Source organism: Argentina silus, assembly GCF_951799395.1.
Source record: "Argentina silus genome assembly, chromosome: 2".
Lineage (NCBI taxonomy): Eukaryota > Metazoa > Chordata > Actinopteri > Argentiniformes > Argentinidae > Argentina > Argentina silus.
In genome coordinates this window covers 3,558,881-3,579,463 of record NC_139656.1, presented here as the reverse complement: position 1 = coordinate 3,579,463, position 20,583 = coordinate 3,558,881, and the positions used below count along the sequence as shown (strand labels likewise).

General features: G+C 42.5%; 2 protein-coding genes across 5 annotated transcripts; one reads left to right on the top strand and one right to left on the bottom strand.

Moving 5' to 3' along the window:
* The first annotated feature begins 1,444 nt into the window (after window positions 1-1,444).
* Window positions 1,445-8,841, top strand: LOC310825079 (uncharacterized protein). Of its 2 annotated transcripts, XM_083697518.1 has the most exons (9): window positions 1,445-1,525; window positions 2,191-2,261; window positions 2,833-3,546; window positions 3,897-4,559; window positions 6,910-7,034; window positions 7,199-7,316; window positions 7,519-7,585; window positions 7,765-7,857; window positions 8,088-8,841. In XM_083697518.1, the coding sequence occupies exons 2-9, from the start codon at window positions 2,209-2,211 to the stop codon at window positions 8,274-8,276; spliced, it is 2,022 nt and encodes a 673-aa protein (XP_083553644.1). In that variant the 5' UTR covers window positions 1,445-1,525; window positions 2,191-2,208; the 3' UTR covers window positions 8,277-8,841. The 2 variants fall into 2 exon arrangements, with proteins under 2 accessions (XP_083553644.1, XP_083553645.1); XM_083697519.1 differs by lacking the exon at window positions 7,765-7,857.
* A 4,527-nt stretch (window positions 8,842-13,368) lies between these two features.
* Window positions 13,369-20,583, bottom strand: lipia (lipase, member Ia). Of its 3 annotated transcripts, none has more exons than XM_083692595.1 (11): window positions 20,504-20,583; window positions 19,490-19,565; window positions 18,671-19,041; window positions 18,373-18,481; window positions 18,140-18,241; window positions 17,938-18,027; window positions 17,435-17,602; window positions 17,141-17,230; window positions 16,818-16,926; window positions 14,220-14,393; window positions 13,369-13,933 (listed from the first exon to the last, which is right to left on the bottom strand). In XM_083692595.1, exons 2-11 carry the CDS (start codon window positions 19,545-19,547, stop codon window positions 13,849-13,851), a joined length of 1,356 nt encoding a protein of 451 aa, XP_083548721.1. In that variant the 5' UTR covers window positions 19,548-19,565; window positions 20,504-20,583; the 3' UTR covers window positions 13,369-13,848. The 3 variants fall into 3 exon arrangements, with proteins under 3 accessions (XP_083548721.1, XP_083548722.1, XP_083548723.1); XM_083692596.1 differs by having other exon boundaries at window positions 19,490-19,555; window positions 20,504-20,569; XM_083692597.1 differs by lacking the exon at window positions 19,490-19,565 and having other exon boundaries at window positions 20,504-20,559.

Here is a 20,583-nt window from a genome sequence, read left to right as displayed (position 1 = left end):
TAAACCTTCAAACTATTATTTGTGTCTTTATTGCTGTGTGAAATGTAAATGGAATACCATGGTTGACCAACTCATGGTATAATATTAATACTTTTCTTAATACTATACTATTTCTATAGCAAATAAAGAGATAACATAACAAGTAAGACAGGACAAAAAGGCCAAGAGTGAGGTATGGGAAATTGAGAAAACCAATTCTAAACATTCCACACAGGACAGGACACAGAGGCCAAAAGTGAGTTATGAAAACCAATTATAAATGTTCCATAAGAAAACAGGTTGATGTACAGAGGGAGTAAAATCAAGAAATACCCCGATGTTGATTTATGGAGGGAGTGATATCAAGAGGTACTTAGGTACTAAGTTGGTGCATGAAAGGAGCAGAGCCTAGAGGAAGTAGGTACCCAGAGCATAAGAACAGAAACAGTAATAAGGAGTACGGGGTGATGTAATATTAACCAATTATAAACATTCCATATAAGACAGGACAAAGAGGCCAAAAGTGAGTTATGAAAACCAATTATAAATGTTCCATAAGAAAACAGGTTGAGAGGGAGTAATGATTTATGGAGGGAGTGGTATCAAGACGTACCTCGAAGTTGGTGCATGAAAGGAGCAGAGCCAGGGGGTATCAAGTACCCAGAAGGATAAGAACAGGAACAATACTAATCAGTACCGGGGGTGACGTAATATTCTTTTTGATCATTACGATGGGCTCGCCACCAATATTGTAACAACCCGGTAACTGTCTTTAGAAATGGGAACGGAAACAGCCAGGAAGTGTGAATGATTTGCAATGATTTCACAAGGATGTCGAAAGGATGATGTTCTGATTCAATTATTATAAGCCAATGGGTTTTGGGCCAAAGGGTGGATGTTGTACACATGTTTATGCCAAAAGAAATGATACAGTATTTTTCTCCTGTGTATAAAGGACAGACGTGATAATAATGTTTGGGAATACCTCTGCAGACCCCAGTTTGTTGGTGCAAATATTATTATCTGCATTAATAAACTGTATAATCCTTTGAATAGCTCTCCTCATTTGTCCGCTTCCACTCTACCACACTAGCCTACTGAAAATCGAGTTAGAACCATCGGTTCCATCAATGCCAAGTACCTCTAAAATGTTGGAACCCCCTGCAAAATAGGACTTTTGTCACAGATTATACATTTTAGTCGGCAGACACATAATCTAATCGTCCCATGGAGGTCAGTCCTCCACACCCCAATGTATTGACAATAACCACCAATACAAACAACAATATCCTCATAATACTCTATATTCTCGTAATACATATTCCTCTTTAAACATTAACAAACATAAACACAGTAGAAGAGGATCTCATTATTCGCGACTTTAGGATTTCGACACAGGCTTCCACACCCCTCTTTGACTGCTATGTAGCCAAGACGTGACGTCACTACACTCGCGTTGTGGAGTCAGTGATCAACAGCACAAGAGAGCGGCGACGACCTACTTTCTCTCCCGATGACAAACTAGTGGACGAACAGAAACTGAAAGGTATTTTGTTTTAATTCGTATAAAACGAACTAACTACCGATAATTCGACATAAATCCGAGCATGTTTATACCCAAAGCCAACGATTAGAGTAGGCTACGTCCAGGCTCGGCGACTCAGCTGTAAATACCTAGTATGGTCGGGCCTTAAATAGCAGGTCAGATCTGACCAATACCTGGAACGGATAAGTTCCTTGTGAAAATATAACGTGTGTGTAATATCTTAAATTCCGTAGCTAATGAACACTGCAACAGAAAACATAAGATGCAAGCGCGAAACTTTCATTTGCTTTTCAACAACAACGTCCCTTGGAACTGGGAATCGGGAATCTCCATTCCACAGGAATTAGACTAACCCTTTCACGCTAAGACAGCCGTGCCCAAACAGTTGCTCACACGTAACTAGCTCGTTAGCTAGTAGCTAAATTAGTCAATGTTTCCCCGGGGCTCGACTAGACTATTTGTAGTGATATGCCACTGTCATATGTGTCAGTTTAAACTATAACTAAAACCTGGTTCTTGTATCTAACTTAAGATACAATTTTAGCAGTTGAGGTCGTTCGCTTGTTAGCTACTCTAACTTGTCAACTACTGACTACTGGTACTAGTCTCTCTGGACTTCTTACGGAAATAATTATCAATTAAATTACTTTGCATCTTGTCTACAGATTAAGAACAGAGTCTGTATGCCAAAGATGGTCCGACCTCACTTTGGACCTCCTCGCTTCAACAAGCCCAGGTATGTGTCAGTTGGCGTGGTGGCGCCTGAAATGTCAGTAATTCCTCACTACATATATCATGTCAGACTCATAGAAAGTGTGGAAGATTGTAGTATTGATCAACTGTTTATTAATGCTTTATTAATACTTATTTCATAATACGTTGATATGAAATATTGTATGCTGATCATTTAACCTGTATAGATAGTGAATGTATCAATTCTTGTGCTTGAGATCCTATAGCTCATGAGTGTGGATGTCTTATGAGTGCCCTTACTGCATCACATGTGATCTTGACTACATGACTGGTCAATTGATAAATGCAGGTCCCATGTTAAAATATAGGATACATATAGTCATGTGGATACGAATGTAAAGGAGTCATAGTTGCTTTAGGAGTATAAATAAAGTGAATGGTGGAACTTTCTCTCTCTGGTCTTGTGTATGATTTCAGTGTGTTGTAAGGTTCCTGTTATGCTAGCAACCTGGTATGCCTAAATAACTGAGGAGGCTTATGCCAGTTGGCAGATATCATCAACATGGCTTCTTTTCACATTCTCTGACTGGCTCTTGTGTTTGACTGTTCAACAGGCCCTACTCGGATGGCTACAATAACATGCCACATGAGGAACACTATGAACCCCATCCCAGGAGTCAGCGAGGTTTCCGGGGCCATCCAGGAAAGGCCCCTCCCAGCTGGAGAGACACCAGAGGCAGAGGCAGAGGACGCCCTCACTTTGACAAAAGGCCCCCACTGATGGGAGAGCGTAGAGAACGACCATTCAATCAATGGAGGTCCCAAAACCAGGATTCCTTCCACTCATACCCTTCCCAAATGGAGCCCCATCATGGCCATAGGAGGCCATCCCCATCCAGGCCAAACCGTCCTCCCCCAGCCCAGCATCGGTCATCCCCACACACAAGTCCTGGACAAGGGTCCCCAGGCCAGAGGGGAGCACCCTTTCATGGGCACCACTCAGGCCACCGGTCCCCCTCGCCAAGCCATTATCATGGCCAACCCCCTGACAGGAGGCCAGCATCCACACCACCTTCCCAGGGTCCCTTCAGGGGCCTTCACAGGCGCCCAAGCCCTTCCCATGACGAGGAAAGGAGCTGGGGCCCCGGTAGATATCCTAGCCCCAGAGAGAGGCAGTTTGAACGCCCAGTTCGCGGGGGAGGGCGTGGCGGAGGGCGCTGGAATGGGCGTGGGGCCTTCTCTCACCCACACAATGGGGAACGTGGGCCCTCTGGCTCCCCCCAGAGGAAACCCCGCGAGTTTCATGGGAGAGGCTCATATCCAGAGAGGTACAGGAGTGAAGCTGCAGTTTGGGCTGGGTAAAATGAATGAAGGGGGAAAAGTTTAAAGTCACCTAGTCCTCTCAATCACAGGTTATCACTACCTCCACCCACTCATACAGTGCTTATGGAGGGTAAAGATACAGTGATCTGGTGTTAATGCAGTAGTCAGCTGCCACTGGAAAGAGTATATTCTCATTCAAACTACTCACTGAAAGTGTTACTTTCCAACCTACCTGTGTCGTGGCATTTTGGTGATGGGGCAGCATAAAGCAAAGCTAAACCTCCGTTTCCCACTGCACACGCTAACGGATCTCCCAATGTAATAATATTTTGTATTGTTTGTGATGGATGTGCAGGTGGCCTGCTGAGCGAGATCCCAGGAAGCAGCATGGAGAGGTGGGGAGGGAGGGCAGTGGACGCCGCAACGCAGAGTGGGCACATGAAGGCAGCCCTCACCACCCTCCTTACAGAGCCCCCACATGGAAAGGAGGTCCATCGCCGTCCTCCTCTTTCTATCAGAACAGCCCTCAGGAGAGGCCCGGTGGACCACCCCGTAAAAGAAAGTTCCAGGAAGGTGGGATGCCTCCTGCAGACCCCGATCTGGAACATGACCACCCAAAGCACCCTCGGAGAGACGCGCCACCCGTCTTCAATGCCCCCAGGGGATTTGGCGGCCGACCTCTGTCTCTTCGGGACAAGAGTCGCATCGTGAAGGGCCGAAAAATGAGAGCAGAGTCTGTGCTGAGGCTGAAAGCCCCTCCACCTCGCCCCAGAGGAGCAGAAGTCAAGTCCCAGCAAGAGGAAGGACAGCATACCGCAAGGGAAGATGCCAGAGCAACAATACTTGCTCAGCGGAAGGAGCGTTTCCAAGCAAACGCCGGCCCCCAGAGTAAGGACGTGAAGAGGCCCACGAAACGCCAGTCACCCCCCAACAAAGATGCCAATACAAGCAAGCCGTCAAGGGACTCTGAGACAGTCAAAGAACAGGTGGAGTCTCGTCGGTCCTTGAGCACACACAGGTACGGTATCATCCTTCTCACTCTGGCAGCAGGGGCGTGATGAGGTTTAGGAGGTCAAGCTTCACAGATATCTCAATATGAAGGGGGTGCCATCTTGCTGCCATTTTTCTGAGAGGGAGAAAATGGAGGCACAGTGATGACCTGTAATTTCACTGCAGTTTTGAAATCAAATCGCTCGATAATGCAAATCTTCTGGGGCTTGCACTTGCACAATTCCAAATACCTTCATGTCAAGAGTGCTAAGAGTGAATTGAATGTTTCACAAGTTTTGTTTTTTTTCCTGGGCACAAGTCATTCAGAGCTTCATTGATATCAGCCTATTCTAAAGCTTGATAAAGATGTCAGATGTCCACTATAAGATCCTAGAACAGTCACATCCATATCTATGTTAATGAAGACCTTTACCTTTGTGACTGTATTTGGGCCAGGAGTGCTCTGAGAAGTCTCTTGAGAGGTGTGCCATCTCTGTCTCTCTGACCTCTGACCTGGTGGAAAGTGTAAGGAAGAGATCAAGATGCGACTCGCAACAAAAACCCTCTTACAGGACATGGGAGCAGAGGACAGATATAAAGAGCAAAGGAATTAAAGAAGACCACGCCCTAAAAATCACCTTAAAATTCAAAGAAAAGTCATCACGCATCAACAACCAATTCCTAGTGTGTCTTTCCTGATGGAACAGTGACTGATGTTCATGTCTTTAGAGAAGAGGATTCCAGTTTCAGGGCTGTCATAAAATGTGGTCTGCCATGGCATTTCTACGGAAGGAAGCCCATTTCTTATATGCACTAGCTGCTTGTCATCAAGATGGTGTAGAAAGGACCTCTGGGATGATTCAGGATGAGATCACTGACGGCAAGAGGAGGCAGAAGCACTGAGGCAATAAAGCATCAAAGGGGAAGATATAATCTGCCAGTGAAGAATGCAAAAATGTAATTAGGCGAACAAATTCCCTCCATATCATTAGCATGTGCTGTCATGGCTACACAGTTAACCCCTTAGCCTTGTAATGACTTGGATCATACATATATACAGTACTACGTATTAATTACCACATTTATTGACTCAATTCTTAGAAATGGTTACAGTAGACCACTCTGCAAATGCACAACAGATCTACAGGAGGGAGGCAGTGGACTGAATGTTATACCAAAAGGACCGTTCTAAGGGACTATACCAAACCTCTTCTTGTGAAATATTGTGCTATAAAAGCCTTTTCAACGCATGCAAGAATACATTGATTCACATCTACAGAAAAACATACACTGGACCACAGACGTTCTCTAGGTTACATGCCATCTCTACACAGCAAGTTTGGAGAGGACAGTCACCTTACAGCTCTACAACAACAGCAAGTCTACACGCAGTCTGGATTCCAGTGGGCTGTGAATTCCTTGTTTATTGAATTGCGTTTCTGAGTTTTGACCAAATATCTACAAGCCGAAGATGAACCAGTCGAATGGATTGATTGATTCAAAGTCTACTTACTTTCACACCAGACAGAAGAGCAAGATCACGAGTATCTCTGCCAGCACTACATTTGAAATGAAATGCTGAATGATTGAAGGATGTTTGAAACGTCTGAGACTCTAGAGAAGGCTTGTTATGGATGAGGGTGAACCGAAGTCAAGCAGCACATGATAACCCAGTTGGGTGAAGTAATGAGACGTCTCTCCCCTGCGTTCCATAATCAGATATGACCGTTGAGAAGATGTGTACGGCCTTAATCATGAGAATAGGAGTGCAGCTTTTGATGTATAGAACATCTGGACCGCTATAGTCAAGTACCTCAATGCCGTCGGCATCACAACTGCTCCATTCCTACGGTATACATCCATTTTCACTCCGTGAATTTGTGAGGAGCGCTACTGAGGTTCAGGTGGATTCAGGTTTCAATGAAAAACCGCATTACGGAAGCATGAAGATGTCATGTTCTTTGTAAGTACCTATGTGATGATCAGCTTTAATCATGACCTCTATTCTGCCCATAGAACAAAGCTTTTACAATCTTAGTGATTGTATGAATATGTATCGACATCCCACAGAATCTTTTTTTTTTTTTTTTTTTCTTCTTTTGTTTGTCATTCCATGTCCGCTTAACATTCTTTTTTCCAGTAAGCCTCAATAGAACAGATATGTTTTGCTTTAGGATGACTGTTTCAGGGCATGATTGTGATTTATGATTTTGTTTTTTTTCTCCCCCTTTTCAGGGCAATATTTATAGTAGTGACATAAGTCAAATGTTACGTGTTACTGCTTGCAATTGCCAAACCTGACTTTTCCCAAGCTCACAGGCTGAACTGATTGAGATGCTTACCTGTGTCATTCTTTGCCTGGACTGGCCTTTCCACAGCCCTTCTCCTATAGACAGACGGCTCACTCGTGACCTAGTTGTTGTGTCCCAGTGGCAGGCTGGACCCAACTCCAGCTCAAAGGAAGACGTCTTCCCAAGGGATAAAGCACCCAAAAACAAAACAGGTAACCACTGATCTGGTTTATAGTCACATCTTGTCTCAGTTCAGTGTTTGTGAAATTAATATTATAGTTTTTTGATACTCTACAATACCATTACCTACAATAATGTTAGAAGTGCTGTGAGTTTGAGGCACAGCTTACACTCCCTCACTTTTACTCTATTTCAGAGCGCCATTTCAATTCGGATGGACAGCTTACGCTGAATGAGCGCTTCTCAAAAATGCATGACTCCAGTACGTCCCAAAGAGAACAGAGAGGACGCTATCCAAAAACAAAGATGCAACGGTAAGCTACCAAATGTGCATAGGAACTGACTAAGAACCATGGTTTGTGAATTAATCTGAATACATTATTTTGATATGACGAGAATTACTTGGAACATAATAACAGTACAGTAATGGGTGACCTGGTATAGTAAAATGTCTGTGCACACCAATAACTGGAAGTCTGACTAAGAATTCACTGACATTCACTTGTTGTTTTTCAGGCTTATGGATATGCCAGAGCAGAACCACAGACCTGGGAGGCCCTTCAATAGACCAGGACCATCACAGGTGAGCAGCCTAGATGAAAAACATAGTTGTTTTGAATGAGAGAGTAATATGTTGAAATTGATTTGGATGTGGTCCCATGGGTAAATTGCTTTCATGGGATTGTAAAGATCAGGAATGTTGCGTCCCATGATGCTGGCAACATCAGAGAGATATTCATCATCTTCTACTCTGTCCCAAAGAGACCCAACTTCCACCCTGGCGGCCCAAATTGTAAACCTGCTCCGAGAGGGCCAGCCCCTGAACCACCTGGGCAATTCAGGAAGCCACTCATGGTATATAGTCTTTGTAAAAAGTCCTTCTCATACTATATACAGTATGCAGTATGGTCAGTAGCACCGTCCTCAGCCCTGGCTGACTTGCTTACTTTGACCTACGTACTTGTCTACAGTGTCCAAATGCAGCATGCATCAGTGGTTGTGAGTCTGTTCTCCTGTAGGAAATGTCAGGGATGTACGCTTCTGACAGGGAGTTTGATAGCAAATTATCTTTTGTCATTCCTCAGGGGGGCTTTGTGCCACGTCCCTTCTCTCAGAAGCCAGGGTTCAAGAAAAGCCAGAGCATCATGTCCAAGTACCGCAACATGCAGACACAGCGTCAACGTGTACCCTACAACAATGACAACGACAACGACAACGATGACAACAGCAACAACAACAACAACAACAGAGGGTCAAACTACCGCCGTTGGTGATGATCCCGGCCAGTCACTACAGTTCACTGCACCTTTGGGCGTCTGAAAAGGAGAGGACACTGATTGCACAGACCACGGATACCTGCCCCCAACTGGAGGGCTCTCTTTGTGAAGACAGTCCCCAGATCGACCTCTCCCCCTGTCTACAGCCCATCAGAAAAACAAGATCCACTGAATGTTTTATTTTTTGATTCATTTGTCTACATAAAATGTGTTTTGAATGTGCAGAATAGGAATCACTTTCTGTACTCTTCCTGCGTCTGGGTATTATAAACGTTTTGTTTTATGATCACAACTGTAATAGCTCTCACGTTGTGTTCATCAGATTATGACGATTTTTTTTTTTATATTTGACAAATGTTTTTGTTCTTTTCTTCGGGTATGTGTAGAAACATGGGGTCTGTAAAGGTGAAGCAGTTTTGCGTATTATTTCCCAAAGTTTGGTCATTGTGTTTCTAATCTGTATTTAAGTTATCATGATTCTCAAACTGTGAAATATACTGAGACCTGCTCATTTGAATATCATTTTGTTTATAAGAAATTTCAAATAAATGTCTGGACTTACCTTGTGTTGTTTTCTGTGTCATGCTACATTCAGGTGCTCTTACAGAAGTATATGGGACTGGCGGGAGGGATCTACTGTAGGGATCTACTGTAGTCAGTTATCTTTGTTTTGAAGTCAGTGAATATCCCTAGTTCAAAATGTATAATCTGAAAGTACTACAGCTATGTTGTGGAAAACCTTGACGTATGGAGAACTCTGGACCTGTTCAGGAGCAATCACATGCCTCTTTGTACTATACACTGGGCCCAGTATTTCAAAACTTTTAATCTAGATCGGAATGATCCAGACTCTTTTTTGCTATCCAGGACCAGATCTATCTGGCAGATTTTAAGGGAGATCAGCCAGCTCGATTTGATCCTGGTAAGCAAAAAAAATATTTGGTATATATCTGATAAAAGTTTTGAAATACTGGACCATGGTGGACTGAAATTATTAGATAGGTGTAAACAATATAGTGATAAGCTAGGGAAAATGTTCGCGACCTTGCATTATACTTTGTAGCACTAAAAGTCCTTTAAGTGTCCAGGGTGTAGACGCTAAGGAGGCCTCTGCACTGCTGTTACCACCATCTGCATTCCTTGGAGTTCACTGACAGACCGGACTTGCTTCAATGTACCTTTGTCCTTTCCTTTGATTGGTTGTACAATGTAACCATAAAAGGAGAGGGGACTGGTGGGTTGCGGGTGCTTCCAACTGTCACCAAGGTTTGAATGTTGAAAGGAGCACGTAGAGTAAGCAGGAGAAGGCCAATAGAAACAAGAACACATGTTGCAATGGGAGAGGAAAATATTAATTTGAGTTTAATTGTATGTAGCTAAGGTAAAATGGGACAAAAACAGGAAAGAAAATAGATTAGAACTGTATTGAAATTCCACAGTTTGACAAATCTAACTTTCATCTCAATACTTGAACTGCAGAATTTGATTACTGATAGATTCCCTCAAACAGAGGCCTTTATCTTAACATTAAATAAGAAGTGAAATTATTTTCTCTAATAATCAAATAATTTCTCTGTTGATTCCCTTCCTATCACCTGGGCCCAGTATTTCAAAACTTTGAATCTGGATCAGAATGATCTAGATGCTTTTCTGCTATCCAGGATCAAGCTGGCTGATTTCCCCTATACTACTAAAAATCTGCCAGATAGATCTGATCCTGGATAGCAAAACAGAATCCGTAGTATTCTGATCCAGGTTAAAAGTTTTGAAACACTGGGCCCTGGCCCAGTAATATTCAGAAAATCCAATCCAGCTTCCTCCTGAGTTCTTTTTACCCAGTCTGTTCCTTTAACCACTCCCCATCTACCCCTGTGCTGTCTGCAGTGGTGTCGTCCTCAGGGAGGTGTAGCCAAGACAGGGACTGTGGGGCAGCCCCCAATCATATTGGTGAGCATGACTGACTGCTCCCCTGTCCTGTGCTAAACTTAGCCCTGACAATACCACCTCTCATCCCACTAACAGTCTTCATGTTGTTGGGTTATAATGGAAGCCAGGGTGAGTGGTGTAGAGTTACCACAGATGGGGCTGTATTGCGCTAGCAACATTGGCCAAACAAGGTGAGTATGAACAACACAAATATTTACTCTAGTGTCTAGACCTTACTTAGTACCAACTAGGACTGATATCTTGTAACTGGATTAGTTTATTTTTTTAATGTCTGTAATACACTGTAACTGTGTGATATTTTGTAGTGTTCTAGTGTTCGCTGCACTTATGTCTATACAGTAACTCAGAATGGACAGTCTTTATTGTTGGAATCTTGATGAATTTTCTCACCACAAACTATAGATATGGTACAGTACACGTCCTCTGGGCCTTTGTATCTGAAATGGAGGCGTTTGCATGTTGCATGTCATAGAAAAATCATCAAGACACCCTCAGTTTCAAATATATGACACAATAATCAAAATGATAATTCTATATTGAAACAGATTAAGTGTAATAACACTATGGGGCTTTCCAAGAATAGGCTTGAACTCACACTGTATGTAGCCAGAGGCATTGGTCCTGATTGACTAATAAACTTGGATCAATTCCAATGGCTCTCTAGTGACTTCACTCACTCCACTCTGTCATCACTCTTAGATTTAGATTTTTAGATTCTGGAGCTCTTTTCTCTCTTTCATTCTGTCACTCTACTCATCACCTTGCCGTTCTTCTCTGTCACCATGGGCAACTATAGCTCCGCCCTCACCGCTGGTAAGCCATGCCACCATTCTCAAATCCAGCCATTCCATGTTTTGAATATGTCAGTGTCAAACTATCAACAGTAGCTTGAGGATAATGGATGGTGCAGAAATGTAAAATCTGAATGATTAACGTCCACTCATTTGAATGATGTCCTCTTTTATTTTTATTTGATTATCCCATTAGCCTAATGGCTTCTGTTGGTGATTGTTTGTTTTCCATTTCTCAAAGACATTGAAGATTTTGATGCCATCGTTTCTGTCACAGAGAGGCTGAGCGAATTGGCAACTTATGTTGCAGATGAAAGATTACAGTCAGAACTGCTCACTTTGGAAAGTATACCATACTTCTACACACTAATGCATCAATCAGTGTCACTGTCACAACACTAACAGAGTATATGATTATAATGATACATTTATAACCTAATACTGCGATGATACAACATTAGAAGAATGTCACCTCATTATTGTGGATGATACCATGTGAAAGGGATGTTTACAGTCCCTGTAGAGCGTGTAGATTACTCACAGTGGTGTGTTTGTGTCCCATTTGTCCTTGAGTTAAATTTAACTCTTTTGAGCTGGCACACTGAGCTGGCAAAACTCTGTGGCAATACACACACACACACACACACACACACACACACACACACACACACACACACATACACACACACACACACACACACACACACACACACACACACACACACACACACACACACACCTAACATATAGTATTTCAGTATGAATTAATGAGGGGACAGTATAGCTGTTGAGGGACCCAAGGGCCCTAACACCATTACCGACTACACAACAATCAAGGCAGTTGAAAATATGTCTCTATATCTCTGTGTTTACATTTCTCTCTTCTCAGGTGTCTCAGTCTAGCCCTGACTTACTGGTAGCCCCTACAGAGGACGATCAGGGGCAAGAAAATGAGAGAGGAAGGGAGGAGCTGGACATAGCCTCTCTTAAATCACTCAACAGCACTCAGACAGCACCAGTACCCATACCAACGTTACCTGTAAGCATCTTTTCCTTCACAGTATGTGCTCGGCAAGGTTGCCTATTCAATTTCTATTGAAATATTCAGTCAATAGGACACTGTTTAAGCCAGGGTTAGGGTAAATTCAGAATTTAGTAACTGGCTTAAATTCAATACATGAATTGGACCTAACCCAACACCTGTTTGTGTTGTTTTTCACAGGTGACTGAAAACAAAGCTAGTCTTCCTCCAAAGCCCACCGAGCTCTCCTCCTCCTCCTCCTCCTCCTTGTTACACCCTGGTTCTAGTACCAGCACTGCCCACCCCTTCTCCTCTCTACTCCCAGGAGCTCTCTCAGCTGTCCTGCGCTCAACCCTGCCCCCTCATCTCACCTCTAACTCCAAGCCTAGGAGAGAGCCAGCTGCACAGGGCACCCCCACCGTGGAACAGCTGGGAACAGAGCTCAGCGACCTGAAGGAGGAGGTGGAACTGATGAGGAGCCAGCATAAGTATGTCTTGATGTATCTACCTACCATGTGTCGATATCTACAGGGCTTTTCACACTGCAGTTTCTTACCCTAGGCCTAGGGCTATCCTTAGCCCTGTCCCAGGGCTAGTTTGCCCTCAATTCACACAGGCTACAGTACTGTTAACCCCGGGCTAATTGCAGTGTGAATGGCCCTTACAGGAGGTGTTGTATTATTGCAAGTTTCAAGCCTTTTTTGCATTTCCCTGACATTGATGTGATGGTTTTGGTTTGTTGTTGTTGTTGCACCAGTGTGGTATTAAGTGTACCCCTGATTTATCCATGTGTCAGCAAAGAGATTAAACTACTGATGAATGAACTGGATGAGGAGAAAAGGATTCGCTTGTCCTTACAGGTACTGTAACTGACTGACATTAGGCATTTGCATGTGATTTACTGTAGGAATAAATCACTGTATCAGAGGTCATCAGGTGTTTGTGTAAGAGATTGGTTCTATGGCAGTTATTTTGGATCCATGCTTTAGATATCTGCTACTGTACCTGTACTCTAAAATAGGCACTGCCTATATTATCTGCACTGTAATATACTGTAAATGGTTGATTTCTCATGTCAAGGTGTGCTGTGGTGCCTGCGGTTATGTGCTCTTGGTATATCATCTGAGATTTCTACAACATGTCTTTGTGTTTTGTATGTTTCAGGTGGAAGTACAACGCATTAAGAAGCACATGTCTAAATGAGCTGTCCTTCTCAAAGGGCATTACATTACCATCATCAACACAGCTTGGACACAAGGTTGTCTGTCTGAAAGAAGCTTAATTATCTCCAAATTAACAGTGTCAGTAGACTGAGGCCTTTGCAATGTGGTATCAATAATTTAAATAAAAAATATGTTTATTTAAAATGGAAATTAGGAGCATTTTGTACAGATATATTTTATATTTGCTTATCATGTGCAACATTTTCTTATAAAAGAAAAACAATAAAAAAAGTTTTGAATACATTATTTTGTTGCATTCACATGCATATCATGTTCCAACATAAGTCTTATACACAACAATGCCCTCAGTATCTATGAGAAACAGTAGCATTCATGTTGAATTAACACTCATCAGTGCACTTTTTAAGATTCTCTCAATAAGTACCACAGGTGAATATATTTATTGTACATATCTACAATGCCCTGGTCACATATTTGAGCCTTTTTCATTCAGTGACTTGAGAGTGAATATCATTATGTGCCTGGCTGACCCATTCTCACATGGCTCCAACTCTTGACTCGTCTACCCAGAGAGGCTCTCTGTCCATGGAGCCTGCTGCTGTCTCTGTGTCAGTCTACGTTGTGGCTCAGAAGTTGGAGTCCTCACAGGGAATGGGTCTGAACACCACCTCTCTGTTCTCCTCTAGAAAGATGTCATAGCGACATAGAGGCCTGTGTGTGGCAGAGAGAGGGTGACACTGATAAGTGCTGTGCAGAGAATTCACACAGGCACAGCTGTTGGTAAGAGAAATAAGCTACGCATTTTCACCTTAGTTGTGATGTATGACACCTGCACACATGAAGTCACACATGAATGAGTCATAGGGAAAAGTGAAAGGTTGTTCATGTATGGATGTACAGCAAATAACATGGGGTGATGATGACGGCGAAAATGGCACAGACACATGCATAGGCCACACATGGAAAATGTGGGTAAATGTAACAGTACACAACTGACCTGTCTTTATGCTCCAGATTTGTAAGACGGACACGGAGCACACGAAGCTTGTATTTAGGTCTGAACATGTTCCTTGTGGCAAATTTGATAGAGACCTTTTGGACAGCCTGGATGTCTTTATCAAACTGGGCCAGTAATGGGGTATTGGTGTATTTCTGAAACTTAGCCGCTTGACTGAAAAGGGACAGAGAAGGAGAACAATCAATCAATCAAGCTTTATTTATATAGCACCTTTCATACAAAATTACAATACAAGGTGCTTAACAGTAAAATTGAAAATACATAAGTACAGAACATACAAGCATACATACATATATACATATAGAATAGAAATAGAAATAATAATGGATTAAGAATAAATAATGGTAAATAAAAAGAAAACAAAAATAGAAGTGCAAATGGATTAAGAGAAAGCTAAGCTAAAAAGGTGTGTCTTGAGGTTTCTTTTAAAAGTGTTGTGACACCCTAAGCTCATGAGGTAGGTTATTCCAGAGGCGAGGACCATAGACACTAAAAACTGCCTCCCCGTATGTCTTTGTCCTCGCCCCGGGTATGACTAAAAGACCAGTGTCAGAGGACCTGAGAGGTCTCGATGGACTGTAAACTGAAAGCATATCTGACAGGTATTCAGGCGCTAGACTATTCAGTGATTTGAATACCAGTAAAAGGATCTTGAAATCAATTCTAAAACTGACAGGCAGCCAATGAAGAGACTTTAAGACAGGAGAGATGTTCTTCGTCTGGCCTTGGTCAATACACGTGCTGCTGCATTCTGAATGATCTGTAGCTTGTTTATAGTTTTTTTAGGTAGACCAGAGAAGAGAGCATTGCAGTAATCTAACGTGTTAGTGATAAATGCATGCATAAATCTCTCAGTATCTGCCTGGAAGAGAAATTGTTGCACTTTGGCAATATTTCTAAGGTGATAAAAAGCGTTCTAGTGATATTACTGATGTGTGATTCAAAATTAAAATCAGGGTCTAGAAGTATGCCAAGATTTTTTGCGAAGGGCTTGGTGTTTTGTGCTAGAGACTTTAAGCTAGTACATAGTTTCTCTCGTTCGACCTTTGTTCCAATGATTAAGACCTCCGTCTTATCTTTGATTAATTGCAGGAAGTTATGGGACATCCACAAATGTATATGATCAATGCACTGAACCAGTTTATCAATAGGGCTGATGTCATTGGGTGATAAAGAAATGTACAGTTGTGTATCATCGGCATAGCTATGAAAATTAATTCCATGTTCTCTGATAATGTTTCCTAGAGGCAGCATATAGAGACTGAACAACACAGGTCCCAAAATGGAGCCTTGAGGGACCCCACACGTTATGCTAGTGTTAGCTGAGGAGTGTTCACCAAGGGAGACCGAAAAAGCTCTGCCGGACAGATAAGTCCTAAACCAGTCTAAAACGGAGGCAGAGAGACCAACACAATGTTGTAATCTGTTAGTACGGATGTCATGATCAACTGTATCAAATGCATCGCTTAAATCTAAGAGTACTAATATTGTGAGTTTATTGTCATCCATATTAATTCTTAAGTCATTTACAACCTTAGCTAGTGCTGTCTCAGTACTATGGTGGGGACAAAAACCAGATCGAAATTTCTCAAGTGTACCGCTGAAATGAAGGTAATAATTTAGCTGTCTGAATACTAGTTTCTCAAGAATTTTACTTAAAAAGGAAAGGTTTGAAATTGGCCTGAAGTTATTTAGCACTAAAAGATCCAGGTTATTTTTCTTTAGGAGGGGTTTTACAACAGCATTTTTCAGTGCCTCTGGGAAAGTACCAGTGAGCAGGGAATAATTTGCAATCGCTAGAACTTCATCCTCCAGGCAATTAAACACAGTCTTAAAAAAGGTGGTGGGGATGGGGTCAAGTGAGCAGGTAGAGGGTTTTAGTTCCATAACTTCTTTCCTCAGCATTTCTTTATCAATAGCAGCAAAACCATTCATAGTGATCTTAGGCAGAGGGGTAGTGTCCGAAGACAGGGGCTCACGCACATTCTGAAAAACATGTTTGAGGTCCAGTCTGATTTTTGATATCTTGTCCCTGAAAAATGCTTTGCTTTTTGATACTGAGGAGAATAAAGCGTGTTTTTTGGGGGCTGGATTTATGAGGCTGTCAATAGTTGAGAAAAGTATTCTAGGATTATTAAGATTATTAGAAATCAGCTTTGAGAAATGAGCTTCTCTTGCATTTCTAATTGCTCTGTTGAAGTTGGCGAGGTGTTCTTTAAAAATGTCAAAATGGACTTGCAGCTCAGTTTTTCTCCATTGACGTTCAGCTCTCCTACAGTTTTTCTTTAAGTTAATAATATCTCATGTTCTCCATGGTGGTTTCTGTTTAGATTTAGTCTCCTTAAATTTGGCTGGTGCTACAGTGTCAATTGTAGTCTTTAACTTATTATGAGATGTTAAGATTTGATGTAGTGATGTCCTCCAGAGTGTGTATCTCTGTCTAGTTTAACAGTGGGGAAATTATTGTTAGATGGATAATGTGTTTTTGTATCTATAGGTTTGTGTGCACATGTATATTTGTGTGTGTACAGTATGAGTGATTGTACAGTATACAATATGTGTTCATGTAAAACTCACTGGTTGATTATTGCCTTTGCCTTCTCTGTGCCATTGTTTAGTTTGATGGTGATATATCCCCAGCGTGTATCCTGGTTCCATATGACAATGTCCACCTTGTAGTTTGTCCCTGAGAGAGAGAGAGAGAGAGAGAGAAAGTGAGAGAGAGAGAGAGAGAGAGAGAGAGAGAGAGAGAGAGAGAGAGAGAGAGTGAGAGAGATGGAGAGAGAGAGAGAGATGGAGAGAGAGAGATGGAGAGAGAGAGAGAGAGAGAGAGAGAGACTGTGAGTCTACAGTGCTTACTTAGGGAGGACAACTGTCTGAGTTGATAGATATTGACTTACTGCAGAATGGGGACTCATTATTGGTCGTGAAGAAAGCCTTTGTTTGCCGCAGACTCACCAGTGTATCCTTCCACTCATCGATGTCATAACCTGGAGCAATGGTAACAATGTAACAGCCTGGTCATGTCTAGTAGAAGGTAAAGCCCTTCCAAATATGTGCTATGTGTTATTCATTGTCCATTAGCTTCATTAAAGCAGTGACTTTGAAGAGGATGGATACAATCATAGCTCAAAGTGATAGAGAGAATTTAATGAGATGTTATTGATCTATCAAATGTGAGTAATGGTGCCCACCAAAGACTGGACATCCAGCAGCCTTAAATCGATCACAGTTCGTGCAGAGGCCATCCAGGAAGTCGGTGTATGAGGAGCAGGGGAAGGCTCTAATCTTGCAGGTCTGGTTCAAGGAGCCTAGAAAGAGGTACACTGACCTCTGGTGGTCGCATTTAAAATAGGCTCCTCCTGGGGAGAAAGGGGAAGGAGAGTTCATTATTTGTCATCTCAAAGGATGCCATTATGATCACAGGAATGAATCACATAAATTCAAAGCTCTTGATACAAGGTAAGGTTGAGGGTGAAACCATACACCCAATCTACAGTATGTGAAACAAATCTTATTCACAAATGATGTCCTACCCAAAGACAAAACCCTCAGCAATGAAGTGCCTCCTCTTCAAACTAGCTATTGCTGCATAGTCTATGGAAATAGCTGACCAGTTTGATTGCCACACCCCCCCTCTTACTCCAGCTGGCCATGTTTCTGTTTTCTGATTGATGGGTTTATTCTGTACTCTTACCTGCGAAGATGGTTCTTGGGCAGCCAGGCTGGTCGGCTCCACCATTAGCATAGTAATCAATGTGGCCCAAAGGTTTCCTGAAACCCAGTGCTGGTAATAGATAATGCATGTGTTAAGATGCAAATACACAACATGAAACACATCACATTACATGATTCCTCTGGTATGAGTAAAAAACAAACATTTGTGCAGAAGTACATACCATCCATGTCTGTATGCAAGACATCTATAAACTGTGCGTCTGTGGGGTCCAGGCGGTCACCTGGATTGGTCCCAGTGAACTGAGGCCCAGCTGGATCCAGAGCTGATCAGGAAAACATCAGATTAGTCTAATCATATGCTTGATGTCCTATTTCGCGGTGGCTTTAATTTGAGAGGCAGATAAGAAACAGACAAAGACTATACTTTAGAGTTAGAACCCAGTTAGAACTTGACCTGTGATCCTCCCAATTTTGCCATTGAGTTTGGCTCCCACAAAGCCTGAGATGTGAGCTCCAAGACTTATCCCAATCATATGGATGGAACTGAGAGAGACACCATGCTCCTGAAACAATCAAACAGATATAACACTGTTATAACACAGAGTATACCAGTACATACGACAAAGAGAGCAGAGACATACCAGAAAGAGTTACTGTATAACACAGACTTGGAAAGAAAGGCAACTATTTCACCCATAATTCATATCAGAATGGGCTTTGATCAAATATGTAAGCCGAGCTCCCTCTCTCACCTGCATGTTTTGGATAAAGGCAGTGAGGTTCTCTGCTGTCTTCCGTGTGTTGGCCACTGCAATTAAATAGTTGAGATTGGCGGCGCCATGGTTCCAGTCCACCACAATGACGTTCATGTCCTTGCGGACCAGCAGTTGCTCTGTGATCTCATCCATCCACCTGGGCGGAGATCCGGTGGGACGGTAGCCATGGATGACGAAGGTGGTGGGCTTGGTGAGGTTGAACTGGGGCTGCGCAGACATGTTGTAATGGTTCAGCTTCTGACCACAGCTCACATTGGCCCGAGTGTACAGCAACAGCTTCACATACAAGCTGGTCCCGATGAATGAGTCGTGGAGATCCAGATCTGTGAACTCATCACACTGCTGGGCTGGGGACGGAGTGAGTGAGTGAATGAGTGAGTGAGTGAGTGAGTGAGTGAGTGAGTGAGTGAGTGAGTGAGTGTGTGTGTGTGTGTGTGTGTGTGTGTGTGTGTGTGTGTGAGACAGAGAGGGACAGAGAGAGGGAGAGAGAGAGAGAATACGAGAGAGAGAAAATGAAAGAGATATAGCATTATGAGACAAACCTGGTTTCAGAAAACCCCTATTATTCCTTGATGAGAGGTCACATGAGTAGCCTTTCCTGTAAGTGACTGTGTTACATCAGTGTAACCACTACCATAAACCATACTGACTAAACAAGCATTTTATTTTACTGTGGGAGTATTATGTCCCTCCCTGTGGTTGAGTGTGTGTGTGTGGTTGTGTGTGTGCATGTGTGTGTGTGTGTGTGTGTGTGTGTGTGTGTGTGTGTGTGTGTGTGTGTGTGTGCCCCAATACCTTTGTATGTCTGAATAGTTCCCAGCAGCAGCAGCAGCAGAAACCTCAAAAGAGACATCCTTAGACCTGCAGCAAACTATTGACAGGATGTGACATTTAAAAACGAATGTTGTCAAAAGAGCCACAAGAGTGATGGTCCAACCACAGAGGCTGAACATGTTTATGTCCACATTAGTAGTCCACAGTATGGAAGTTGGCTGCAATGCATCATGTATGAACTTGCAGTGCAATGCAATAGAGGAGAATGCATTTCCACTTTCTACGTGGAGTAACATGCAAACATAATATAGTTGAGAAGAAGACTTAGAGATAAGATTGTTAGGGAGATGGTTTGCATACAGTAGACATTTCTACAGACAGATCCTACATCAACCCCCCTGTCTATGTTCTATGATAGGAAGTCCCTAAGACTTCAGCACACCACCTCCCGCTTCCACAGTTTTTCCATGTATTGTATGCATGAAAAGTGACACTGAAACTGTATTTGTGTGTGGCTTAAGTGGTTTGATGCGTGTGTGTGAGAAAAGAGTGTGAAAGAGAAAGAGATAGTGTGTTTGGAGAAAAAAAAAGGTGGAAAAAAAGAGGTGTTATGAGGAAAAACCGGTTTCCTCCCAGTTAATGTGCCGTTCTGAACTTTCGGTCACATTAACAACAGTTACATTGCTTATCTATACGTGTGTTAAACCCCTCTGCGTTTGTTTAAATCTCAGATATTTTGGACACAGTAGCCTAAACAGTTGGTTATCATGTCTTCTAAATAACCCAAACAGTTGAGAAAAGAATCATTGTCACAGGTCGCTCATGGAACAGAAACTATCATACGGCAAGTGTTTGACATAAACGCAGAGAGAATACATATTCCTTAACACAGAACCAGCCTGCTAATAATCTAATCATTTTACACCAATGTGTATAAGTTATAAAGTATGCTTATAAGTTGTAATCAGCAGATACAAAGAATGTGAGGGAGATAGAAGTGGACAGAAACATACATACTGTAATATAAAATCATACCGTTTATGGCTCTGGTTCCCTGGCTCCGTGTGTCAGAGGTTCAGAGTACTCTTCACATCTGGTGAAGTGTGTGTGCTTGT

Bases quoted from the DNA above. Each gene is read 5' to 3' on its own strand.
- LOC310825079 (XM_083697518.1), top strand. From the start codon at position 2,209: ATGCCAAAGATGGTCCGACCTCACTTTGGACCTCCTCGCTTCAACAAG. The intron at 3,547-3,896 runs GTACAGGAGTGA...ATGGATGTGCAG, and splicing joins AGAGGCTCATATCCAGAGAG to GTGGCCTGCTGAGCGAGATC. The intron at 7,317-7,518 runs GTAAGCTACCAA...GTTGTTTTTCAG, and splicing joins CCAAAAACAAAGATGCAACG to GCTTATGGATATGCCAGAGC.
- lipia (XM_083692595.1), bottom strand. From the start codon at position 19,547: ATGTCTCTTTTGAGGTTTCTGCTGCTGCTGCTGCTGGGAACTATTCAG. The intron at 18,482-18,670 runs GTGAGAGAGGGA...TGATTGTTTCAG, and splicing joins CCTTTATCCAAAACATGCAG to GAGCATGGTGTCTCTCTCAG. The intron at 17,231-17,434 runs GTGGGCACCATT...CCATTGCTCCAG, and splicing joins TGCTGGATGTCCAGTCTTTG to GTTATGACATCGATGAGTGG.